This window comes from Lepidochelys kempii, chromosome 8 (assembly GCF_965140265.1).
Source record: "Lepidochelys kempii isolate rLepKem1 chromosome 8, rLepKem1.hap2, whole genome shotgun sequence".
Taxonomy (NCBI): domain Eukaryota; kingdom Metazoa; phylum Chordata; order Testudines; family Cheloniidae; genus Lepidochelys; species Lepidochelys kempii.
In genome coordinates, this window is record NC_133263.1 from 84,817,019 (window position 1) to 84,841,684 (window position 24,666).

General features: G+C 42.6%; 1 protein-coding gene across 13 annotated transcripts in view; it reads left to right on the top strand.

The window, feature by feature from the left end:
• Positions 1-24,666, top strand: part of SLC44A5 (solute carrier family 44 member 5) — a 183,408-nt gene that overhangs the window by 141,104 nt on the left and 17,638 nt on the right. For all 13 annotated transcript variants that reach the window (XM_073357319.1, XM_073357326.1, XM_073357321.1 and 10 more), the window contains 14 exons: positions 380-464; positions 3,420-3,548; positions 6,343-6,403; positions 7,586-7,709; positions 9,071-9,154; positions 10,737-10,849; positions 11,463-11,594; positions 13,465-13,564; positions 16,766-16,858; positions 18,444-18,531; positions 20,075-20,337; positions 21,038-21,132; positions 21,583-21,686; positions 24,086-24,159. In XM_073357319.1, coding sequence (XP_073213420.1) covers positions 380-464; positions 3,420-3,548; positions 6,343-6,403; positions 7,586-7,709; positions 9,071-9,154; positions 10,737-10,849; positions 11,463-11,594; positions 13,465-13,564; positions 16,766-16,858; positions 18,444-18,531; positions 20,075-20,337; positions 21,038-21,132; positions 21,583-21,686; positions 24,086-24,159 — 1,545 coding nt within the window. The remainder of the gene's footprint in view (positions 1-379; positions 465-3,419; positions 3,549-6,342; positions 6,404-7,585; positions 7,710-9,070; positions 9,155-10,736; positions 10,850-11,462; positions 11,595-13,464; positions 13,565-16,765; positions 16,859-18,443; positions 18,532-20,074; positions 20,338-21,037; positions 21,133-21,582; positions 21,687-24,085; positions 24,160-24,666) is intronic.

Below are 24,666 nucleotides of genomic sequence, written 5' to 3' on the forward strand. Positions count from 1 at the left end.
CAGTAGCTGCATGCCCTGACCACATTGTGCCTGGCCCCGGCGTAAGGGTGAAGATCAGAAGGCTTTTTCCCCTTCTTTTCCCTTCCCCCTCATGCACTGCCAGCCACAATCTCGCCCTTACTTCTGACCAGTACTTGGGTTTGTGAGAATCCCTTTCAAGTGCTGTGTTTCTGTTTTCCCAGGCAGCTGCTTCAGGTTTTGAGCAACAAAACACTCTTGTTTGATTTTTGGCGCCACCTTCTGATTAACATAAAAATGTCAGCTGGTACAGCTTGCTGTGTGCTGGTAGTAACTTCATGCAAGTACTATTGGTCATAAACATAGTATATACACATCTGTACATATTAAAATAGTTGTTTTTATTCCTATTTCTCTATAGGAACAAGACCATTTTGTTTTACTTCAACATTCTGAAATGTGCCAGCCCAATAGTGCTAATAAACCTACAGTGCCCTACAACACAGGTAAGTGAAATACAGAGAGAAAACATTCTCTCTGCCTCTTGTTTATTGCTGCTTAAAACTTGACAGAAGTTATTTGATCGACTAGTGGCATTTTGTAGAATGTTTTATAGTTTGATCATATTGTAAAGCGCAGTGTGTGTATAGCGTGTATACAGTGTGGTATACATGTGTCGTGGAGTATACAGTGTAGTGGATTCAGTGTATATTGTTAACGAAGGGCAGGAGAAAATAAATAGAAATGCATAGAACTGTTTGTTTTGGATTTAGGGTTGAAAAAATTCCCAATGTGAGTGTGACTGGATTTGGTTAATTGTCCGTCATGAATATAGCACGAGTGACTGTGCAGCAATGTAGTTAGTGCACGTTATTATAGCCATATTTCAGAAAATCATTTTGACTGGCACACAGATTTTTCCAAACCAGCCATGTTTAAAAAAATGCATATTTTCTTGTTTACTACTGACAATAGTGTTTGTTTGTCCAGACATGTTACATGCCTTCTGAGGAATTGGTAGTGGTCAACGTGATTGTTTAATGTTAAGTAACCCTTTGGTTTGGCAAAAACAAGGAGGAGTCCTTGTGGCACCTTATAGACTAACACATTTATTTGGGCATAAGCTTTCTTGGGCTAAAACCCACTTCATCAGATGCATGGAGTGGAAAATACAATAGGCAGGTATAAATACACAGCACACAAAAAGATGGGAGTTGCCTTACCAAGTCGGGGGTCAGTGCTAACGAGCCAATTCAGTTAAGGTGGAAGTGACCTATTCTCAACAGTTGACAAGAAGGGATGATCAGAAGGTCCCAGTAGAAGAGAGGCATACATAGCTTGTGTAGACAGAGACTGAGGGTTTGTCAACACTTACAGCACTGCAGCTGTTCCACTGCAGCGCTTCGTGAAGATGCTACCTATGCAGATGGGAGAGCTTCTCACATCATTGTAGGTACTCCACCTCCCCAAGAGGTAGCTATGCCGATGGCAAAAGCCCTTCTGTTGCCATAGCACTGTCTACACTGGGGATTAGGTCAGTATAACTACATTGCTCAGGGGTGTGGAAAATCCCTGAGCGATGTAGTTACACCAGCATTAATTTCTAGTGTAAACCAAGTAATATAGTCTGGTCCTGTCACTTTGGTAGAATATTAAATGAATCTCTGTGTTGATTTGTGCTGCTGTGGTCTTGACTTTGTTACCTAGCACACTGTGCGGCAGCCTCTTATGTTACAGGGAACACTGCATAATGTTAAGAAATATATAGGTCAATGCTACTGCTGTTGTGCAATGCACTCTCGGATTGGGACTCGTGCTGTAATCAAGTAATCACTAATGTGAGGCAAGCAAGATGGAATATTCGTCACAAACAGGTTGTGTTTTAATTTATCTATTTTCAGGTTCACAACAGATCTGTAAAACTGGAGCGGTTTTTGACCTTTTCTAGTCTTTGGATGATAATTCAGATTAAAGGTTTTAACGGCTGTTGTGAAAATGCTGAAGAACCACTTTGGCTTGATACTTCACACTGTGACTTTTAGAGGAGGTTGTGGTGGTCTCCCAAGCCAGATCATTTACCTGAGTGAGCGCAGTCCTGAGATCTGTTCCTACTTCTGCTGCCACTGACAGGCCTTGCCAGTACTATGGATTTTAGAGGCCTGTACAGACCATGTTTAAATGTTGCCTTGCAACACCCATGCATAGCAAATATCAGTGCCAGTTTTACAGAGGGGGAAGCTGAGGTTATAGTAAGTGATGTGCAGACAGCGATTCATTGTCCGAACAAGGATAGAATTCAAATTCCCTCATTCCCTGATCCATGGCTTGTCCACTAGACTCTTGCACCCACCAGGTCCTGGCCTATGGCATAAGATCCCTTTCAATGGACATTCCCTCACATGTTCATGATGTGAAATAATTGCTTAGGGCACTTGTATGCTATGCCCTTTAGGGGAAATTAACTTCCTTCTATGACAAGCCTTTCTAAAGAGAAAGGGTCCACAGAGGGTAGCTTTGCAGGGGGTGCAGTCTCTCTGCAGCCATTCTATGCTACAGTGGTGGGCTCACAGGAACATTGAGGAGGGCAGAGCATAATCATGGACCCAGTGGTCAGGAAGGCCTGCTTAGAGTGTGTGCTGGAGCAGCAACCACTACTCCATACATGAATCTGAATAGCAGCCTACCCGTGGGTGGATCCAGTCATTCCCAGAAGTGAGCTGTAGCTCATGAAAGCTTATGCTCAAATAAATTGGTTAGTCTCCAAGGTGCCACTAGTACTCCTTTTCTTTCTCCCAGCTCTTAGTTTCTCACACACATCTTGCTTACTTTGGCTTTAGTTGGGGAGATGTGAATTTTGCCCTTGGCATGTGCACCTGACTTGTTTGATACCTGTGGGAACTCTGACATGGGTAAAGGGCAATTTACAGCTTTAATTTAGTACAAATGCCCCCTTCATTTGGCCAGTGTCTTGTGTCTTGTGCCGTGCCACGTCTTGTGCTGCCGCACCAGCATATTCACATACACAGCTGTCTGTGCTTAGGGGGTTAGATCAAGGCCTTTTTGAGGATTTTTTCCTGTGTATGTTCAATAAAAATTTTTAAAAAACAAACTTAAAACTGTACATGTATATCAGAATGTATGGAGATCACCAAGACATATGGAGGCAGAGCAGTTGAGAGATCCAGAACTTGGGGAGAGATTTGAAATGGTCGATCAAAAGCTTTAAAAAGTGTTTATCTAGAGATTCTAGCAATAGACAAATGACTGTCCCTTTCTAAATGCTACAGTAAGCATTGCTCCAGACAATCTGATAAAACAGGGCACTTTTATAGATGGCCATTTTTTTGTTTTGCTGTTTTGATAGAATGAGTGGGTTTTTTGTGGGGTGGGGGGGTTGTTTGTCTTTTGTTTTGTTTTGTTTTTTTCCAGTGTATCATTATGCATTTTTTCTTTCCTTACAGCTTTGTGTCTCAAAGTGCCCAGACAGGTTTGCAACATACATAGACATGCAAGGTTCCTACAGACATAACAAAAGTTATTGGGAGTACTACAGGCAGTTCTGCAAACCTGGTTTTAATAAGCCTTGGAAGGTACGTATATATACATACATAAATGTAGATGGGATACATTCTGCTTTTAACAATAGATGATCCTTAGTGTGCATAAATCGGTCTAACTCCATCAAAATCAATGGAGCTATGCCAAATTATCTCAAAGAGGAGCTCTTCTGTAAGTGTATTTCAGCTCTGAGATTGTCAAGAGTTAAGATCTGCTAACCAGACAAAATCCACAAATCTTTAAGCGATTACTGAAGGCTCAGTTCAGTGGAAAATAACTGCAGACTTCCATGCTGTGGATTTTGGTGCTATAGGGTATGTCTACATTGCAGTGTAAGCCCAGGATTTGTGGGACTCAAGTCAGCTGACCCTGGTTTAGAGAACCCAGGGCTTGAACATCTACACTGACTGTTAACCCTACCTTAAGAATTTTCCAACTTGGGCGTAAACCTATGGCTCTGGCATCCACACTCCACTGCACAGACCTGAGTCAAACCATGCGTATACCAGACTCCCTAGCACCCTCCCAAAATGTGCCGCTCTAGCCCTTTGACCATGGTGCACTGTCCACTTTGGAAAAGATGGTTTAATTACGCTGTCAGCAGGTCTAGAATGGTTGCTGAATGTGCTTTTGGCAGATTGAAATCCCATTGGAAACACAGTGGATGCAGCCAAAGCATTCAAATGTATAGTGACTGAACAGCACATGTATGAGTGGAGTGGGCTAGCTGGCTACCAAGATAGCCCTGGAAAATATGTCCTGCCCTGAAATGTGACTACCTGTCTGGAATTCCTGCTTCAAGAAAAGTTTGCAGCTGTCAGCACCCAGGATTGAGTCAGAATCCATGAGGGAATCAGTAGGATCCTGAGTCAGCTTCCACATGGCTTACCCTGTTATGGCTGCAAGCAAACACACAGAACTTCACAGCTTTCCTCCTCTGCCCCCCGGCATGTTTCTGGACAAAAATTCAAACCCAAGTTGAATTTGGCACAATTGATTTTGTCACCTATGGACTGCATGGACTGTCTCTAATTGAAATGGACTGAATGGGAGTCAAGCTACTGGCATACAATCTGCCATTAGCAGGATGCATGCTCGTAGCCGTGACATCCAGTAATTTTTGCATTGGTTCATAGAATGGAAATTCCTCCTATTACTGTATTAATAAAATTAAAATGGAGCCAGAAACTCACTTCGCTCAGGGACAGGTTCTGTCCCTTCTATGTCTGGTGCATGCTCTGCAGTGGGCTGTTTGTCGGAGCGGGGCATCAAGCACCTTCTCCGAGTGCTGCTGCTCCAGCTCCAAAACCTCTTCTGGGGCTGGTTTCAGGAACAGACTTTACTGTCCTCACTCAGCACCTGCTGCTGGCTTCCATCAGTCCCCATCAGCCATCCTGTCTGACCAGGTCATCGTGCACCACCATTGGCTCCATGCTCAGAGCAGTGCCCAGCACCTGGTCCAACTCCTCATAAAACAGGCATGATTTTGGTGAGTTGCCCGAGGTGCAGTTCTGGTCCCTGGTTTTCCCGTACTCAGTTTTGAGCCACTCAGTCCACTCCATGCACTGGTCACTAGTGCAGTAAAGTTGCTACAGTGCCAGTTTCTTTGCTGGTATGCATGATCGTTCCTGGTACTCTTACAAACGCCCACTGTTGTGCTGGCCTCTCATCAGAGATTTACCAAAATCTGGCTGTGCTCCTGTGACCATAAAGCAATGTGCTATGCAAAAGGCTGTTTCTGTTCAGCCTCTGTTGCAAGCACAGAAGGTTTTCCGATGGCGTGATTGCAGCTCGTTCGTCAGAAGTGGATGGAAGGGTTAACGCTGACTCACCAACCTGCAGTGCACCAAGTGGAGCGGGGGTTGCATCCATTTTCACTGAAGTCAGTTGAAGATTCTTGGGATAGAGAGGAGAAAGGAAGTTGGTCCATGACATTGTGGGATACTTTTGGCAGACTCCCAGGACCTGGGGTTGGGGGTGGGCTGAATCTATACTGCAAAGTAAAAGGGGTCAAACTCTGGGTCCTGGCTTGACTGGGCTTGGCCCCTCCTCCTCAACAGGGTCTTAAGACCGTAGGTCTGAGCCTGAGACTGATAGATTTGTGTGTAGACTGAATGCGGGATTTGGGCTCAAGCCTGACTCTAAGCTTGGGCTTGCATTGCAGTTTAAATGTACCCAGAGAAGTCAATTTTCTCCAGTATATAGGTTTAGGCTGCAATGATCCACAGTGGAGAAGGAGAGCTCTGATTAGTACTAACAATTTCCCCTTCATCCTAGAGAGTTTTATGTCTGAATCAGCAGGCGCTGTAGTAAGTCACCTGCAGCTTCTCACTCAATTTTTTTAGCCAGGGAATTACTCCAGCTTTGCAATAAGACGACCATTTTGAAATACCATGGGTTTGCATTTGAACATACCTTAATATTCCTCCCACAATAAGAGCACCTAGCAACTCTAACATCAGCCTGGAGTTAAATGTACTAATTCTGTTATAATAAACTTTTTTTTCTATGAGAGACAAAAACACCTGCCGAAGCACCATTAGTTGATAGGCAGGTCTGATGCCTTCTGTTTTTATCTTATTACCATTCGAAAAGCCAGAAGCATATTTTATTCCTGATCCATGACTGTCCAAGGATGGTTAGGTCTCTTGCTTTCATCCTGTGAGTGTCAGGCAGATGCACCAGTCAAATCATGCCAAAAGATTAAGACACAAATGAGGGAAAATGGGACATTTTCTTGATTGTAAAGATTTCTCAGATTGAGTGGGTTTTATTTGTTCTGCATTGTATTCTCCAATTCCTCTTTTTGGGTTTATTTTCTTTTAGTCTGTTGCTCAAGTGATCCGTGATGAAGATTGCCCTTCAATGATCATTCCAAGCAGGCCTTGTGAGTAGTTATACTTTTTGCACATGTCTCAGCAGAGGATTGGTGTGTATGTTGTTAACGTGCAGCTTCACTCTGAAAGGAGATCCTGGTGTTGTCATGATGAGGCTCTGCATTGACTGTCAGTAACGGCCCAATCAATGTTACGCTGTATAAAAGTATAAAGATGGTTTTTTCTATCTTCCAGCTGTGAAAACTCAACCTGAGATCAGGTCAAGCTGGGTTCTTTCTGCCTCATGAGTCATCCCCAGTAATGAGGACTCTGCAGACTAAATTATGCACGTGGGCAAGCAACCCTATTGTCTTTGGTTAACAGCATAGCTACAGTAAGGGCATAATATGGCCCTGTATTTGGAGTTTAGATGAGTCTAATTAGGATCTAACCTTCTATAGCTCTACAGGTTCTGCAGGGTAAAAAGGGAGCATTGTGTCTCTGAATACATACACTGCGTTCTAGTGCTAATCCCAGAGTCCCCTTGTTCCAAGGAGTGTTTAATTATTTAGCCACTATGGAACAGCATCAACAGGAGAGACTGAGAGAAAGCCCCACATCAGAGTATTGCTTAGCTGAGTAGTCAAAGCATTTTTCTGATCCCTGTTCAAATCCTTTCCTCCCCTCATGCTGCTGTGGGAATTGAACCTGGGCCTCCCAGGTGAGTGCTCTAACCTCTGGGCTAGAAGTTATGGTGTGGGCAGTGATAGCGGCACCACCTCCTCCTTCTCTGGTCTGGTCGATGGCCTCTGAGCACACTGGGCCCCCAGGGTGAGATAGGCTGGGGGGGGTGTACCTTTACCTGATTTGTGGATTGTGCTGGGGCTTAGGTGGAAGATAGGTGTCTGGACACCTACAGGGAGATAGCAGTGTGCATGGCCAGAGGCAGAAATTTAGGCAGGGAAGGAACTTTTACAATGAAAATTTAGGCGCTAAATGAGTATAGGCTACAAGGTTAAGCGGCAGGCAAGAGGGGATTTTTTGGATTGTAATGGTGCCTAAAACTGGGACTTAGGCACCTAGATCTGGTGTTTAGGTGACGGAATACCTTTGTGGATCTGGGCCTCACTACCGATCTGAAATGATTTACACACAGCAAATCACGAACTTGATGGCAAAACCCCATAATTTTAAAGTGGAGTTTGATGATAAATAAACATATGTTTTTACCCACGGTTTTCATTACTTAACAGTTCTTAAAAGATGCTTTCCTGACTTCTCCACGAAGAACGGGATTTTGACGGTGGCAAATCAGACGACATTCAAAGATGGAAGAGGGAAAACAAGAAATGTAACTGATCTCAGGGAAGCTGCAAAGTAGGTTCTTCCTTCCTCTCGTGCTTTTCATTTATGTGATACCTTTTGTGTATGTTCCGGGTCAATGAATTAATGTATAGGTAGAAAAGAAATCAAAATCAGTTGTAGCAAATGACTGAAATTAACCAAGTGAGACATTGTAATGAAGTGCTTTTAAAATTCTATATGAGGAAACTAGCAAAGGATTTTTTTTAAAGAGTGCTTTTCCATTTAATTTGGAGGTGTGTTGTTTGTGGCTGATTGTCAGCTTAGTTTTGTTATTTTATTAGTTCTCTCTGTGGAAGGTTAGCTTCAAACAGAGCAAGGAGTATAAATCCTAATGCTTGAGGAGACAAACCACTCACCGAGGCTATCCCTGCCAACAGTCCTGGGAGCAGATACTCATTGACACCAATGGAGCTATGACAGTTTACACCAGCTGAAGGTCTGCTCTCTGGTTTTTAATACCTGTCCCAAGGAGTGGGTATCCTAGCCAATGATGTGGGACTGGTAGCATGTGGGAATCTATCAAACCTCTCCAGGTAAAAAACTAGCATCTCCCATGCCGGGCCTGAGCTAGGAGAAGAGGGAACTTTCAGAGCAGCTTCTCCAACCTCCATCAAGTCCCCATTCAGACTGGGACCAGAGGGCACCCCCTTTCCTTTCCCTCAAACCTAGCAATGCCCCCTCTCGCCTCACCAATGCTGACTCCAGACCCCACAGTTTATCAAGCCCCCTACTCCAGCTGTCCCCAGCTATCATAAAACCCTAGCTTTATTTCTTCCTAGCATTGTCCTAGGAAAATGTTTTAATGTTGGCAACTATTCTAGGGTTAGGAAAAAAAATTCCCCTATGGGCAGGTTATTGTTTTACTGTTTGCTATGCATTTTTTTTTGTTTTGTTTTGTTTTTCGTCTTTGGTACTGGTAACATTGGAACCACTATTGTATGGCTTCTGGGGGTTTACGGCAGATCTTACTACCAGCTGATGACATCTTTGTGATGTAATAAGTTATTGCGTCTGCTGATACTAATGTTATTTAGAGCTTTTTATTATATTCTTTTTCCTAGAGCTGTACGAATGTTAACAGTTTGGGGGGCCTTCCACCCTCAGGGGAATTTCCTTCCCAATCAAATATTACTGTAACTGATGTTTGTTTATGCACAAAACCTGAGCTACAGCATTGTAATGTAACTTTATTACTGGCAATGACATTTCAAACTCTGTTTTGCTGAAAAAACAAATGCTACAAATAGAGGCATGTTCTAAAAATGCTTTGTGGCATAACTTATATTTTGTTAGTACATTAATGACCTATTTGCTGCTTAAATAAGATCTGTAGTATCCCATATAAACTAAACTTTTTTTCTGTATTGCTTAAGTGGTATCAATAATGTCCTTGATGCAAGATCAGTTGGGATGAAAATTTTTGAAGACTATGCCAGTTCCTGGCATTGGATTTTAATGTAAGTTTATTTACAGATATTCCTGGCTCCTATACTTTGTACCTTCCCAGGTATGAATGGAAAAGAACTATTCATTTATGTGTACGTCTGATATCCTACTGTTAAACTCCAAGAGTCTCCTCTTATCACATACTTGTATCATGCACTTTTCATAGATCTTATACACAATGTGAGGCTAATCCTTTATGCTGCTATGTTATCTATAACTACAGCCTCACATCAGCCTGTGGTAGATCTACAAGAGATTTTGGCATTTTACCACATACAGAAATCAGGGCCCCAACCTCCAAATAGTCCAGCTATTTTTGAGGAGGAAATTTTTGAATGATGAACCATTCAGTGAGAAAGCAGGAGATGTCATCTGGTGAATTTTGGAAAGGAAGTAACCACGCAGGGCAGAGAGGAGCTTTATGAATGCCTCGTGCAGGTTATGGGGAAGAGATCTCCAAAGCAAGCTGTAGCTCTTTCCTTTTCACTGTCTGCTGCACAGTTGTTAGGTTTACAAGCCCAATGGCTTACCCATCACAGTCATGTGGTCCTGAGTCTGATCAGTCTCACATCTTTGATAACCAGCTAGGTGAGTGGGGACATTTCAGAGAGCAATCACTAAATAAACTCTAAATTAATGGTTATGGATTTTGTATTTCAGTGGGTATATCTTCAAAGTCCAGGGTTCGTAATCATTTATTTTGTTTCGGCTTCTACTAAAGTCATCACAAAATGAAATATTTTACTGGTGTGTCCCACTTGACTGCATGTTGGGAATATATGTAAGAGGAGACTGGCTGTTATCTCCTCTGGCTGTACACTCAGATACCTGTGTGCGAGTAAAGGGTTTACACAGCCATCATTGTTTATTTTTTTTCCTCTGTGACTTGCATGCTGCGAATGAAACCAGAATTCACACTGCCTTACCACTGATTTGAGTAGGCTAAAGGAAGATACTCACTGGATAGCTGTTTTTTCCCAATTGCACTGCTGATAGGTCACTGCCAATGTCAGCTTTTATCTTCTTTCTTTTTAGTGCACATTTTCTTCCCAGCTCCGATGCACTACACATGACTTGTTTGGAAGGATAGAAAGGGAAGTGTTTTATTCTCAAATTCAAAATCCCTATCCCTTTTTAAAAAGGATGTTCTTATTTAAGAACCTCAATTAAACTAACCACACATGTACACATCTTTCCAGTTTGACACTTCTCTACTCTTGCCTATCCACAGCCTGAAGACATCACTGACTCAGAACCTCAGCTGGTGTAAATCAGCACAGTCACTGCAATGAAGCTATGCCAGTTTACACCAGCTAAGGAGCTGGCCCATCATTTATAAATGTGTCTATGAAATGTAATCATACTGCCTAGAAACTTATCGCCCAACAGACTGGTTTCCAATAGTTGATGGTATCCAAACTTTAAAACACTCACCCACTCATTAGACTTTCAGAAGGAGTTTAGAATAAAATTTTAGACCTGTCATTCTGTAGCATGTGAAAGAGTGACCCTCCTTTTGTAGTAAATAGAATGTGCAAGCAGGAGGGATGCTCATGCCTATTTCCCTTATGTTCATGTCTCCTGTCTTTCCAGTGGTCTGTTCATTGCAATGATTGTCAGCCTGCTCTTCCTTGTGCTCCTGAGGTTCACAGCAGGGGTCCTCTTCTGGATTTTCATCCTTGGCGTGATTGGAATTATAGGATATGGTAGGTGATAGCTCCTACACTCTCTAACGAAGAACTGCTGAGAGATTTTGTTCTTACTGTTGATGTTTGTACAAGGAAATCTGTGGATAGCTCAGTGGTTTGAGCATTGGCCTGCTAAGCCCAGGGTTGTGAGTTCAATCCTTGAGGAGGCCATTTAGGGATTTGGGGCAAAAATTGGGGATTGGTCCTGCTTTGAGCAGGGGGTTGGACTAGATGACCTCCTGAGGTCCCTTCCAATCCTGATATTCTATGATTCTATGAATTACTGCCAATTAAATTTAACTTAATCAGGTGAAATATTGTGTAGGTTTGACAGGGTCTTGAGGGTTTTTTTCTTTAAAGAAACTTCTACTGTGGCCCTGAACTTGCAAGCGTTTGCCACCAGGTGTATTGCCTTGGGGCTACTCACCCATGTGTAAGTGCTGGCTGGATTAGGCTTTCTGTATTTGCACCATGATTTCTTTTTTGTTCATGTGGGTTTATAAGCCACTAGTCTCATGATCACCTGTAGTTTTTGCCTGTATGGCATGTTGAAGGCAAAAAACCCGAAGGCTCATTCATGTTTACAGACTCTTCAGAAACACTCAGCTCTTACTGGTTTATTTTTCTAAAGGTATCTGGCATTGTTACTGGGAGTATGATCATCTTCAGGGGACACCTGGATCTGACCTCACGATCTATGATATTGGCTTCCAGACTGACTTCAGAGTGTACCTGCAGCTGAGGCAAACATGGTTAGCATTTAGTAAGTGCCTTTTAAAATTACTCTCTGTAAATGCTTAACCAGGAGAACGAATCATCAGCTGTTTTGTGCCACCTATGAAGTACTCCTTTTTACAGATGCTGAACAAATATCTTCCTTTATATATATTTCTGGGATCTCAGTGCAGTGAAGGTTTTTTATTATATTGTGCCATTTTCAGGATTACTAGTTTATCTGGCCTAGAAGTTGGTCTAATCAAACTACTAACAAATGTGGAAAACACGCACAACTGGTAGAATACCACTCTTGTTATGATGTCCCCCTTTGTCTTATTGGTGGTGGTGAGGGAGAAGGGTTTGACTTGATTAGCAGAGAGCAAGACACTCGCTGGGATTCTGGCCAGGTTGCAGGGGAGAGGGGATTTGCCTTTCCCCATCCATCCATGTATCATTCCTTCTGTATGGGTACCACATGCAGTTTAAAGGGAGGAAGGGGTGAAGTGGTAGATGAGGGTCGAGTGGGCCATTGTCTGCATGACTGGCCAGTTTAGGAGAGGTGGCTGACCATGATTGGTCAGCTGCACTCCACCCCCATTGGCAAGTGCCCAAGCAACACCCTCCCTTTGGGAGTTATTGGGGCCTGAGGGTAGCAGAACTGGGTTTCCTGCATGCTGTGGGCCTAAGCAGATCAGCCCTCATGGGAAATAATTTTTCCTCTGGACAAAATTGGCCGATCCATGAAAGATTTTTTTTTTTAACTTCCTCACAGCATACGGGAAGCCTGGTTTGGTGGGCACAGCATTTATGGTGTTGTAGCTTTGTGATCAGTGTCAAGCGTGGGGTATCTCCTGGGCTAAACATAAGCACAGGACTCTGGCATCTGCTGGCCAAAGTTTTGTCTTGCTGGGGTAGGGGTGGTCTCTTAGGTCTAGTGTAGACTGAGGCATTTCCCATCTCTGCTCTCATGTCCTTGAGCCAGAGGGATGATAGGGGATCTCATTAACTGTCTGGATACCAGGGGTGATTTAGGCACTGTCTCCCTTACCTCCCTGACTCCAAGTTTTGTGGCTTTGGCATAATGTTATGTCCTCCCACATTGGATCCTTGCTTTGCCTGCTAGGGCTTGCGGTACCATTGATCCCATTGTTAAGCTGATTTAACAAAGCTGCAGTCTGCTGCATAAAACCTATGTGCTGTGTCTCTGTTTACCTGCATGTCTGGGTCAGTGAGCTAATGGGGGCCACTCACCACATGTTGCTGAGGTGAATCTCTTTAAAGTAATGCCCATAGAGAATATTAGTGCTGTACCATGTGTCCCTATTCCCTCCTTGTACCTCAGTGAGATGCTGGCTTGCCCTGTATAAAACTGGGCCGTTGACTTCAATGGAATTACTTCTGCATGACACCAGTGTAAGGGAGATGAGAATCAAGCTCTCTTAATTAAAAGGCTGAATGTCCATCTATGTTTTATTCTTTTTCCTATGTCAAGAGACTACAAATTAGCAGCAATATAGTATAACCATTGAAAAATGCTTGTTTCTGAATAGCCGAAGTTTACTTTAATGGAGTGCATTAAGGATAAATGATATTTTATGCTAAGTGCTACAGACATATGTTTTTAAATAGATGATTATATCTGTGAACTGTCTGACATTGCAATGCTCCACTTTCCTTTGTAAATGACAAACACTAATGTCATCTGTCAAGGCTAGCAACTTCTGTGGGATTTCCCAAGAATGTATTAAATGGGGATTGAAAGTTAGCCTTTGCAGTCAGAGAGAGAGCAAGCATGTTCTAACATAGGGTTTCTTGGCATTCATGACCAGGATTGTAAAGTACAAGTGGGAAACCACCGATGTAGAAAGGCAGCATGTTGGTTTGATTTTTGGTTAGTTTAATTTTCTTGCTTGCAGTGATAATACTTTGTATTGTGGAAGTCTTCATCATACTGATGCTGATCTTCCTGAGGAATCGGATCCGGATTGCTATTGCACTCTTGCAGGAAGGGAGTAGGTATGTTTCTCTGATTTATTGATTTTTTAAAAAAATTGTAATACCCTCCTTGTTGTATTCTGTTGGGACTTGATCCTGCACTGCCTGGGGCAGAATACGGGGGATAAAAGCACAAGGGGAAAAGTGCTAAACAATCCAGGAAGTGCAGGGCTGGCTGATCCTGCATGAATGAGAGTGTGGCTTTATGGCTGCTAGGTTACTCCTGCCTAGTAGCAGTAGGAGGGGCTCATAGGAGAATGTGTAACTAGGCACATAATTTGCATGCTGAGGGAGTACACGCAAGTCCTTCTATTCTCAGACACACCTATTCTCTGCCCCCACCTCTTCACATTTTAAGGTAGCAGACATACAAAGGTCTTCAAAGATATGTTCATTCAGCACAGAGGACTACATCTAGTGTTGAATCTTGCTTGTGCCAACATGGAGCTTCCTTTCATACTTGCAAAGGGAGCATAAAAACCTAATGTGCACCAGACAAGAGCTTGTAGGATCAAGACCTCAGCATCCATTGTATATAGGGTCAAGTCTCATTGGCAGCTAGCAGTAGGATTTTCAAAAGTGTCGCAGTGACTTAGGAGCCCAGTCCTGTTGATTGAGGCACTTTTGAAAATCCCAAAAATTTGATTATGCAGAGAAAGTGCCATTTGAGAGTAAAATATCTTTTAAATGTCTCCTTGAAACATTGGGATGGTTACTGTGAGGGGTTTAACCGTATTTTTTAGAGTTGGGTGTGTGGGGTGAGGAGCTTGATATAATCCATTCGGAAGGCTTAGATCCACCCTGCAACTTAGCTGACTGTTATATGGTGAAAAAAGTAACTAACAAGGGTCAAATTTTGCCTTCAGATCCAGGTGTGTTATACTTATTGATTTCAGTTTTTGCTCAGATGAATTAGTGTCAGTGATATTATGATGTGCAGTAATAGAGTAGTTAACACGTCTTCCTTTTAACAATCTCACAGGCAGTTTCCAGGTTGCAATTTATAACTTTCCTGCATTTACTTGGTCCTTCTATTAAACACAGTGCATCAAATTCTCTCTGTTGCACCAATTGACTTTGATAGAGTAGTGCCAGTGTAAATGAGGACAGATTTTTGGGTCAAGCGGTGGGCTACACAAGAACAGAATTTAGTATAGAGAGCTAGTAGGTGGTTGGTAGTCACAGTGCTACCAAATTCATCAGAGCAGTGCCGAATATGAATATGAATTGTGACCACTTCCCTTCCCTGATTTTTCTTTTACATTCCTTGGCATCCCAGTGCCTGTAATATCAGGACTTAGGGAGTCTTTTGTGGAATTAGGGAAAGCTAAAGTTCCATAATTAACCCACTTATTTCCCATTCTACAGCTATGTATGCAGGAAATAGCAGTCAGTTTTGGCAGCGCTGCTCTCTATCCTTTGGATCCTGTACATTATAATTCAGAAACATTTTACACACTAAGACACTTTTATTCAAAAATGTGACAGATAGAAACACTTCAGAAATTTCATAAACTTCCTGCTGGGAGGTAATAACATCCTCTAGTTTTTTAGCTACACTGAAAGGTCACTTGAGGGCAATACTTTTACACTCATGTTTAACGCATGAGGTGAAACACTGTAAGTAATGACGGTACACCTAACAGACCATGCCCTGTATTCAGGATGATGGAAAATAAGTTGCTAATGACTGGGAATCAAATTATTTTTTTTAGTACAGTTCAACTATTCTTTCAGTAAAATTAAAATTTATAATAGTAATCAGCTGTTTGGAATCCATTGACAGCATAGTTAACAAGCAGTTTGTTAGAGTAAACTGTCTGTGGCTTCACTGTTAACTAACAAGCCTCTCATTAACTGCTGAAAACTACTGATTTGTGATTATTTCTTAAATAGCATAAAATCATGCATGTCTGTATGACTCATAATGCACTTATTGGGCCTGTAGATCCAGGTATGATTTGGCAATAAGAAAACACTACTAGAATGTTGCCATTGACCTTGTTGTCACACAAGATGGGTTAATTTATCCCCAGGGTCGTCTTGTTTAACAGCAGGAGTGGAGTAAATTTGTCTTTCATTTACTTTCTGGGAACTGGCTCCTGGAAGGCAGCTGGCAGCAGGAGTGAACAAGTCAGGGGAGAAGCACAATGGGAATTGGGGGAAGAAAAAGCAGAGGGAGAAGGGAGAGTGGAATGGTCAGAGGAGCGCGTCAGGGAACTGCTAAAAGGAGAGGTTCAGAAGGAATGGGATGAGGTGGATTGGGGGAATGTAAAGGAAAATGGGAGAGCCATGTAATCAATCCACATGCTTTAGACAACATGCAGTGAGCTGCCTGTACAATTATTTCCTATCCCATCACCGCAGTATCTAAGAACTCATTATTCCCCTGTGAGATAAGTGCAGTCGTTTTCTAGAGAGGCACTGATGGCTTAAGTAATGTATTTAATGCCACAGAGGGAATCATTGTCAGAGCAGGGATTAGAACACTCAAGTTCCTAGTTACCAGTGTCCACACTCTGACCACACCTTTTACTCACTGGGACTAGTGCCTGGTTTGTCAGCTACTAAAGCACGCACACCCTCCTCCCCTAATAAATACATTACAATGGTGAAGAAGCAAAATGGACTGTGACTCAAGAGAGAAGTAGAATGTCAAGGGTCTAGAGCATGCAATGCTCAGTAGAGCAGAAGGTCCTGGAGCAGACTGGATCTGTGAACACTAGGAAGGAAGGCAGGAGGAAGGATGTATAGGGGAGTTCTAGGATAGGCAGGGGCCAAAGGGAAAGAGCGGGTCTAGGAGTTGAGTAGTTTGGGGACATGGAGAAGACAGGCGGTGGGAGGGGCAGTGTCTGAGGCAGACAGCAGCTCTGGGGATGTGGGAGCAGAATGGGTTTATGACCCAGGATTGAAGGAAGGTAGCAGGGGTAGGACCAGGGAGGGCAAAATCAGCGGAAAGGAGGAGACTGGGAACAGAATACTGCAGAGATTTGAGCAGGGCAGTCAGATGAAGGAGGGAGAGGAGAAGAGACAAAATGAGAAGGTGACAGAAGCGAGGCAGTAAGGAGATGGCACTGGTAGTGCTCTGGGATCCTGGCGCTAGGTGACACCACCAGTATCCGTGAAGAGAGAAGTCAAGGGGTTAATACTAAAGGGCTAATAAAAAGTGACTTTTGTTTTGTTATCGTTCTAGATTTCAACTCTATTTTGTTTCCTTTGTAGGGCTATTGGCTACATAATGTCCACATTATTCTACCCCATTATCACCTTTGTTCTCATTGCAATCTGCATTTCCTATTGGGCAGTGACAGCTGTGTATCCTTCTATATGTCTAAGTATTTGTACCTCATTATCTCGGTAATATCTGAACAGCTCACCAAACAACTGTGTAAATGCTCACATCGGCCTTCACTCTCAATGAGCAGTACATTGGAGGTAGAGCCAAAATCCTTACACAACTGTTTCTGCTAAGGCTCTTCTCTTGATAGCAGATGTGGGATGAAGCCACTGTGGAAACCCACACTTTGCAGTATTGAAATCCCTTTGTGCTTTCTTAGGAGACTCTGAAGAAGACTAACACCAACAGATTGTATTTCTCACAGACATCATCACCTGGAGACATACTTCACACCCACCCTATGTGCCTGACTATTTACACAAGGAATAAATAAATGCACTTTTCTTCTGCCTTCTCCCAAGTGTGCGTGCTTCTCCCAAAGTGGCTGGTGAGAGGCAGAACTGGGGATGGCAGTGATGTTTACACACAGGTGTGTTAGTGTGTTTGTAGATCCAGTGGACAATACGGTGGGAAATGTCCTGCACCTGGATGTGTTGTATTTCTCTCCCTCTCATATCTTATCAAGTGGGTGCATGAGGTGCTGTATGATGCTCCTGTCTCATTGAGCTGTTCTGTTCCATCATGCTGGCTGAGACTGTATTATAACACATTCAGAGAATCATAGACGTTAGAGCAAGCTGTTAGGTCACCTAGTCCATCTCCTCACCAATAAAGGATTCTTCCCTATTGTACACTGGGTTATGGTGTACAAGCAGGACATTATATTTTATTTAAAAAATAACAGTCTTGGGGTGGAATTCCCCCCCAGTGGGCTCAGACAAGGCCCTGTGCACTATTTAAGCTGCATTTAAGTCCTTAAGTCTTAAATGGTACATAGGGCGTTGGGTGAGCCCACTGCACAGGGTTTATTCACCCATAGAGCGTATGGCCTGCACCAGACTTCACGTTCCTTAGCCCTGCTTTCATTGTTTCTTAGTTAATTTGGGAGCTCTTATTTGCTCCCTTGCACTTTGCCATGTTTTTCACTGGCAGCTGCACAGCCTGTTTTGCGCCTCATCCTGCATAACTGCCACCAGCCTCTCCATAAAAACTGCCTGCTACACAGAGGTTTGCCAAGCAGCAGAGGGAGAAGTCAGGAAGCCTTAAAAGTTTCACTGGGTGAAGAAGAGTCTGTTGTTTCTGTTCTGAGCAGTATTAACTCATCCTCTGTTCCCCACTGCAGCAGTCACCGAGCACGGGAGCTGGCCAAGAGCCGCTGGCAGTAGGGTCACCGACTAGTCCATGCTGCCATAGCGATGTGTGCAGAGGGGACTAAGAGTAATGTGGAGGTAGCTCCTTCCCTGAGTCTGGTCAGGGGTGTGCAAGCTTCAGGGCAGGGTTTTCCACAGTTCTCTAGCTTTGAGGAAAATGTAGGTGTTACTTGTTCACCCTTCTGCTTATATGCTGGCCACGTGCGTAGGGGAAGACGTAGTGCTCTAAACCTGAATCTCTCTTCAACCCACACAGGTTTCAGGGTTAGTGGTCCCCTATTATATTGTTAATGTACGATGGAACTTAGGGATCTATGATTCTGAGAGTTCCTCCTTAATACAATTCACTCAGTTTCCTGTCTACATCAGGGGAACCTGTGTATAAAGTAATGGCTAATCAAACGCTGTGCAAGTATGCAAACCTGACCTGTGACCCAGAGGTAAGCATAACTAATAACTGTCTATGGAGGGGAAAAGGAGGGGGCGTGCTAATTATATTAATTTATTGATATTCAGTATATGTGCAATGCTTCTTTAAAGACCATGCATAGTTGTATTCCACTCATTCTTTGTGTTAGGTCACATAATTCTTAGCACTAGGTAGCACTGTGCATGTTCAAAGCACTTAGCAAACACCAGGTAATTAATCCTCCCAACACCCGTGCGAGGAGGATAAGTATTAATAGCTCTGTTCTACAGGTGGGGAAACTGAGACCCAGAGGTAAAGGCTTAAATTTTCAGAAGTGTCCACTCATTTTTGGTGCTTCAATTTTTGGATGCTCAGTTTGAGAGATACCAAAAGTCATCCACAATCAGTGGCCAGTTTTCAAAATTTGGGCCTTAGAGACTTGTCCAATCTGCTGAGCAAGTTAACGGCAGAAACCCAACTGGGTACCACATCTCTCAGTTTGCAATCATATGCTCTTGCTACTAGACAATACTGACTATCATAGCAATAAGGATAAGTTAAGAAAATTTACAAAATGCTTATCAAATCTTTTGGCATTTATTGGGAGCAGTTAGGTCACATTGGGCTCTAACTTTATTTTGGGAGTTCTTCAAACACAAAAAATGTTTATGAAGTCTAACGTCCGTAGAAGTGTTTCCAGATTTTTAAATGCCAATGGAAATAGCTTATTTTAAGTAATAGCATTCCCGTGAAATGCATGCCTCCCAAACACTACAGCACTCTGCTGATGTCTGTAATCAAAGGAGAAAGAATCGTTAAGCCCCAGTCATGCAAAGATTTGTGTATGTGCTTACATTTGTGCATAGTGAGCGGCCCATTGACTAATCACAGAGCATTAAGTTAAGCATATATCCAAGTCTTTTTTAGTACTGGGTTTTTAATAAGGCCCTATTTGAATCATGGGACGATTGTCAAATAATTGCAGCTGAGTTGTGAACAAGACATGGAAAATCGTGGAAAAGTAATAGTGGACCTTTATTAATTGTGGTAATTTGGAAAAGCCAGAGAAGACCTATTTGTTTAAGAAAATTTTGCTGGAACAATATAAACACTCAAGTATTATGTTAAGTATTATGTTGCTAATTTTTTTGATAACCAGACATTTTGCTGCAACTATATGACAGTCATTAATGCATGGGGCTGACAGTAGTGCTCTGTGGTCAGTGACTGACAGCCAGGGCTTTCACTGTCGGCCCTGGGCGGCTGACGGCTGGAGCTCCTGCTGTCAGCCCCGGGCTGCTAACAAAATTGTGGTGAAAGCCTAATATTGCAGGATTCACAACATCCATAATATCACAAATTAAGTAGGGCTTTAGTTTTGAATTATTTAAATGAATTAAAAAACATTTACAGTGTAGTTAGTCTTCCACTTATGGCTCAGGATTGAATGAGTTAGTGAAACATCTAGCAGAATATATGAGATTTTTGTCCTCAGCCATTTAATTTCAGAAATTGTCCTGACACATCCTGTTCATTGCTTATGATTATTTTTGTTTGTTTTTCTTTCTAAACAGACTTTTAACACAACCAATGTGACCAAATTATGTGTTGGTGCTCAGTGTACTTTTGCTTTCTATGGGGGAGAAAGCTTCTATCACAAATACATCTTCATCTTTCAACTCTCCAATGCTTTTGTCTTTCTGTGGCTGGTAAACTTTGCAATTGCACTGGGTCAGTGTACCCTTGCTGGTGCCTTTGCCTCTTATTACTGGGCCTTTAGAAAACCTGCTGATATTCCACCATGCCCACTCTTTTCTTCATTTGGACGAGCAATACGGTAAGGATAAGAATCTGGAGTTTAATCTCTTTGTGTTTCCTAGCACTGCTCATAACTCATAAGGAAACAATTTCATTACACTTAGATTATCAAAGGAAAACAATTATGTAGAAAAGCTTAGTCATTAAGGGATCAGTCATCATTACAGACCTGCATTTTGCTTTTGACTTCAGTGGTGTGAGGATCAGATCCAAATTCATTAAGTGCCTGAATTTCAAAAGAGTAGAAGCTCTGAGAAATTGCATGCCTAACTTATACAAGCAATTACTGCACCTGCGTATGCAAATCTGTTATAGTAACCCTCTATGGCTGTTGGACACCTAAAAAATACAAATGATCTTGCTGCGAACACAGTAGGGATGTGTGGATGTACACATTTTTGTGCATGGGTCTTGGCTTTTTACTTTATTGAAAATCAGGAGCATATTGACCTATTGTGTAATTATTAAAAGCACTGTACAGTTTAACTGTAAACCCAATATTTAAATTGGTAAATTTACATTATATCAGTAATGATCTTTAGTTAAAATTAGCAAAGGAAACCACATTATGGATATAAACATTTTTACTACAACACAATTTATACGCCTTTTGTAATTATAGTATCTCTTATTCATGTTGTATCTAGCAGGGCAAATTGTTACGTATTGCTGTTGTCTCCTGTAACATGGTATAATAATACCGCTTTGTTTTGTATTAGATATCACACAGGTTCACTAGCATTTGGATCATTAATTCTTGCAATAGTCCAGCTGATTAGAATAATCTTGGAGTACCTGGATCACAAGCTGAAAGGTGAGATTTCTGAACTTGCTGTAGAATATTAAGTTAATTATTAATATTCATCTTGTTTTCCTTCCTTTTCCAGAATGGTTCTTCAGCTATAAAACATCTAAGAGGCAAATCTTGGGCTGGTATAAATCACTGTAGTGCCATTTGAAGTCAATGAATCTATGCTGATTTACCCCAGCTGAGTGTTTGTCCTTGAAAGTTTAATATAAGAATTCATGGAGGAGATGCATGTAATATAATGTAGGGCTAGTGGGCGAGACTCACTCTGGAAGGGAGGAGAAAATTGCAACTCCTTGCTCCAGTGATGGGACAGGATTCTATCCTGAGGGAGAGCCGGCAATATTTCAACTACTGACCTATCTCCGTGGATCCAGCCATTGTGCGCAGCCCTCTCATATTTTAAAGAGAACTCATCATGTGTCTGCATGTTCTTCTCTCCCTCCTTTTCCGCAGGTACACAGAACTCCTTTACAAGATTTCTGCTCTGCTGCCTCAAATGCTGTTTTTGGTGTTTGGAAAAATTCATAAAGTTCATAAACAGAAATGCCTACATCATGGTGCGTATTTTCTCTCTCAGCATGTTCTAGCGTCATGCCTGGGGCACTACAATCAGTATCTTAGAGATAAGCCTACACTGCACACCCGTGGCGGGGATATGTAGGGTACATGTAGCTACATGCTGCAGTGACAAGTAGACTGTATATCTTCATAGGGCAGTGAAAGGCTCTGGCAGCTCTCCGATGCCAGAGCCTTTCCCTGTTGCTGGAGCCTTTCACTGCAGTAGGGAAAGTCTTGAGCAGCAGGGAGGCAGCAGGGCACTACACTGCTAAAAATCGCCCTGGAGACCTGGGAGGCACCCCTTGGGTGTGTAGAGAGCCGTGTAGGATACATACCAAGATTGTAGAGTGACTTTACTCACCTAAACTGTGCCTCCCCATCTAAACTGCTGTTTATATTGTGCTGGGGGGCATGCAGTATCTGTACTCTACAAGCCTCCATAAGGAGTGTGCAGTATAGCTGTATCTGCAGTCATCAAGATTTTAATGTTTTGCTCTTCAGCTATGCCAGGCTTAATTTTGGCTACTGTTTGACTCTAGAAGGTAAAGAATTGGATTTTAGTGACTTTGGGGGAATTCATGTGTCCCTGCCCCCAAAATGATAGTATCCTTTTTTCCCCTCCCCCGTCCCTCTTTCCCCCCCCCCCCATTCCCCCACCAGTACCCATGAAAAGTGGGGATACAGTATGACTGGTTAACTTCCCTCCCCACCTGCAATTCAAACACTGATTTCAACAGGAATGTCACTACATCCTGCAAACACTGTATACTACATACCGATGTGATGTTTTTGTTAAAATATGCTGCTCTGAATAAGGAAGCTACAGAACACTCAGCACTTGTATTCACCAGTAAAATCATAGAGCCAAATTCTGCCCTCGTTCCAATGCTGTAATTCCAGAGGAGCTGCATTGCTTTCAGGGGAGAGATTCCAGATTTACCCCGTTGTAAATAAGAGCAGAATTCACCCATGTTGTCTTGTTTTGACCTGAAACAATTTCAGTAAAAGTGTTTTGCAGTGTCAGAGCTGTTCTCCGAGGAAGTGACAGTAATGGTTTCATTAAAACCTCATTCACTCCAAAGGGATCTCAGAATTAGTGCAGTCTTCAGGGGAGGAAATTTTTCTTTCTACAGCCTTCTCTGCATGGGGAAAATTGACCAGCATAGCTATTGTGGTATAATTTAACTATTCCAGAATATCTCCCACACGGGGAGACACTGTTCTGGAATGAAAGTGAATGTATTACACTTTGTGAGCTGGGAAATTACTCTGGAATAAAGTCACTTTTTTTCGAGTCTCCACTCAGGCAGCTATTCTACAACAGCTAGTATGAAATAGCTTATTCTGCAGTAGCTATGCTAGCCAATTTTCCAACGTAGACAAAGTCTTGACTTCCGTGTTTTTTAAAAAGCATTTAACAACCTATATTAAAATAATACTGAGGTTGTCCAAGAAAAGCAAGGCATGTCCCTATTAAAGCTGTTGCCCTTCTTTACACCTTTTTGGACACACTGTGCGTTCAGACGTGCAAATGTAAATCCAGATTAACTCAACTAAAGCTAAGTAGAAGTAGCAGTGAGCAGAACCTGGTCCCTGATAATACTGTAGTTTTGCAGCGCTCTGAACAAGCAGGGCCTGTTTTGATCTTGCTCCAATCTTACACTCATGTAACTCTATTGACTTCAGTGGAGTTACTCCTGATCCACTTTGGTGTGAGATCTGAATCATGTCTAGGGCACCTGACCTGTGTAATAAGCAGCATCAAGGGAGAGGGGACAGCCTTACATGGATTTTGTTAGTTTGTGCCTCTACTAGCAAAAGGCCTGAGCTGCAGAGTTGAGATCTGGACTGAATTTCCCCAAAGGTCAGGGGCATTTGGAGCCTGGGTTTTGCTTCAGGGTCATCTATAGCCTTAAACTTATTTTAAAGTAGCTTTCTGCATTCAATTATTGTGCCTAATCCCTGCACAAATCCCAGTAGTGGCTTTAGGTTTGTTTGTGGATGGATAAACCACAACGCTTTTCCCTACATAACCCTCAACTTGCCATCCTTAATTCCTCAAAGGTAGGCAAGCTGTGGCAGAGGCTGTGTTCCCCAGCTCCTCTATTTGGAAACCTAAGTATTGTCTCCACCTCTTGCAGGCAGATCACCAGAGCCTCACAAACTGATGATTTGGAGAGGTGGGTGGGCTGGGAGATATTCTGCCACAGTCTGGTGAGAAGTAACAGGAAGCAGGAGGTGTACTGTGGGACGGTTTATGGATATGTGGAGGTGTGTGGGTTTGGTCACAGGTGGGGAAAGAACTATGTAGGGCCCTACATGTGTTAATTTGCAAAGAAAACTTAGGGCTGTCCTTGGTTAACTATATAGTTAACAATCAATTGTTACTGTTTTGCAGATTGCGATATATGGTAAAAACTTCTGCACTTCAGCAAAGGAAGCGTTCTTTCTGCTAATGCGGAACGTGGTGAGGTAAGGGGCCGTGTTTCCTGCTGCTGCTGTTACACTCTGAAAACTCACTTTTTCCCCTAGAAAATTAATTGTAACGGATCCTGCCTTCACACATTGCTCTCCCTTTTAGCAGCTCCTCATGCATCTGGCAAGCCAGAGAGCTAGACAGTCAGTAGCCTGAGCTAGGATGATTTTATTTAACCTGACAGACAGCTTTGCTGTGGGTTAATTGGTTGACATTGTAGGTGGCTAGGCATCCCTGGTAGCAGCAGCGGGGCTGTCTAGAAAGCAGTGGGGCCAACTGAGAACATTTCTATTGATTTATTACACACAATAGAGGGCACCCATCACCGTGGTATCCAGGTGCAGCTTGCAATGCTGAGGTTGAGTTCACATTTTCTAATAAGAGGAACAGCTAGATCTAAGCATCAAAATCCCTGGAAGGAATCTTGGGGAGGGGGTAAGGGGGCTGGGAGGGTGACAAGGAGGGAGGGAATGTTTTTGCTTTTAAAACCAAAGTCTCTAATA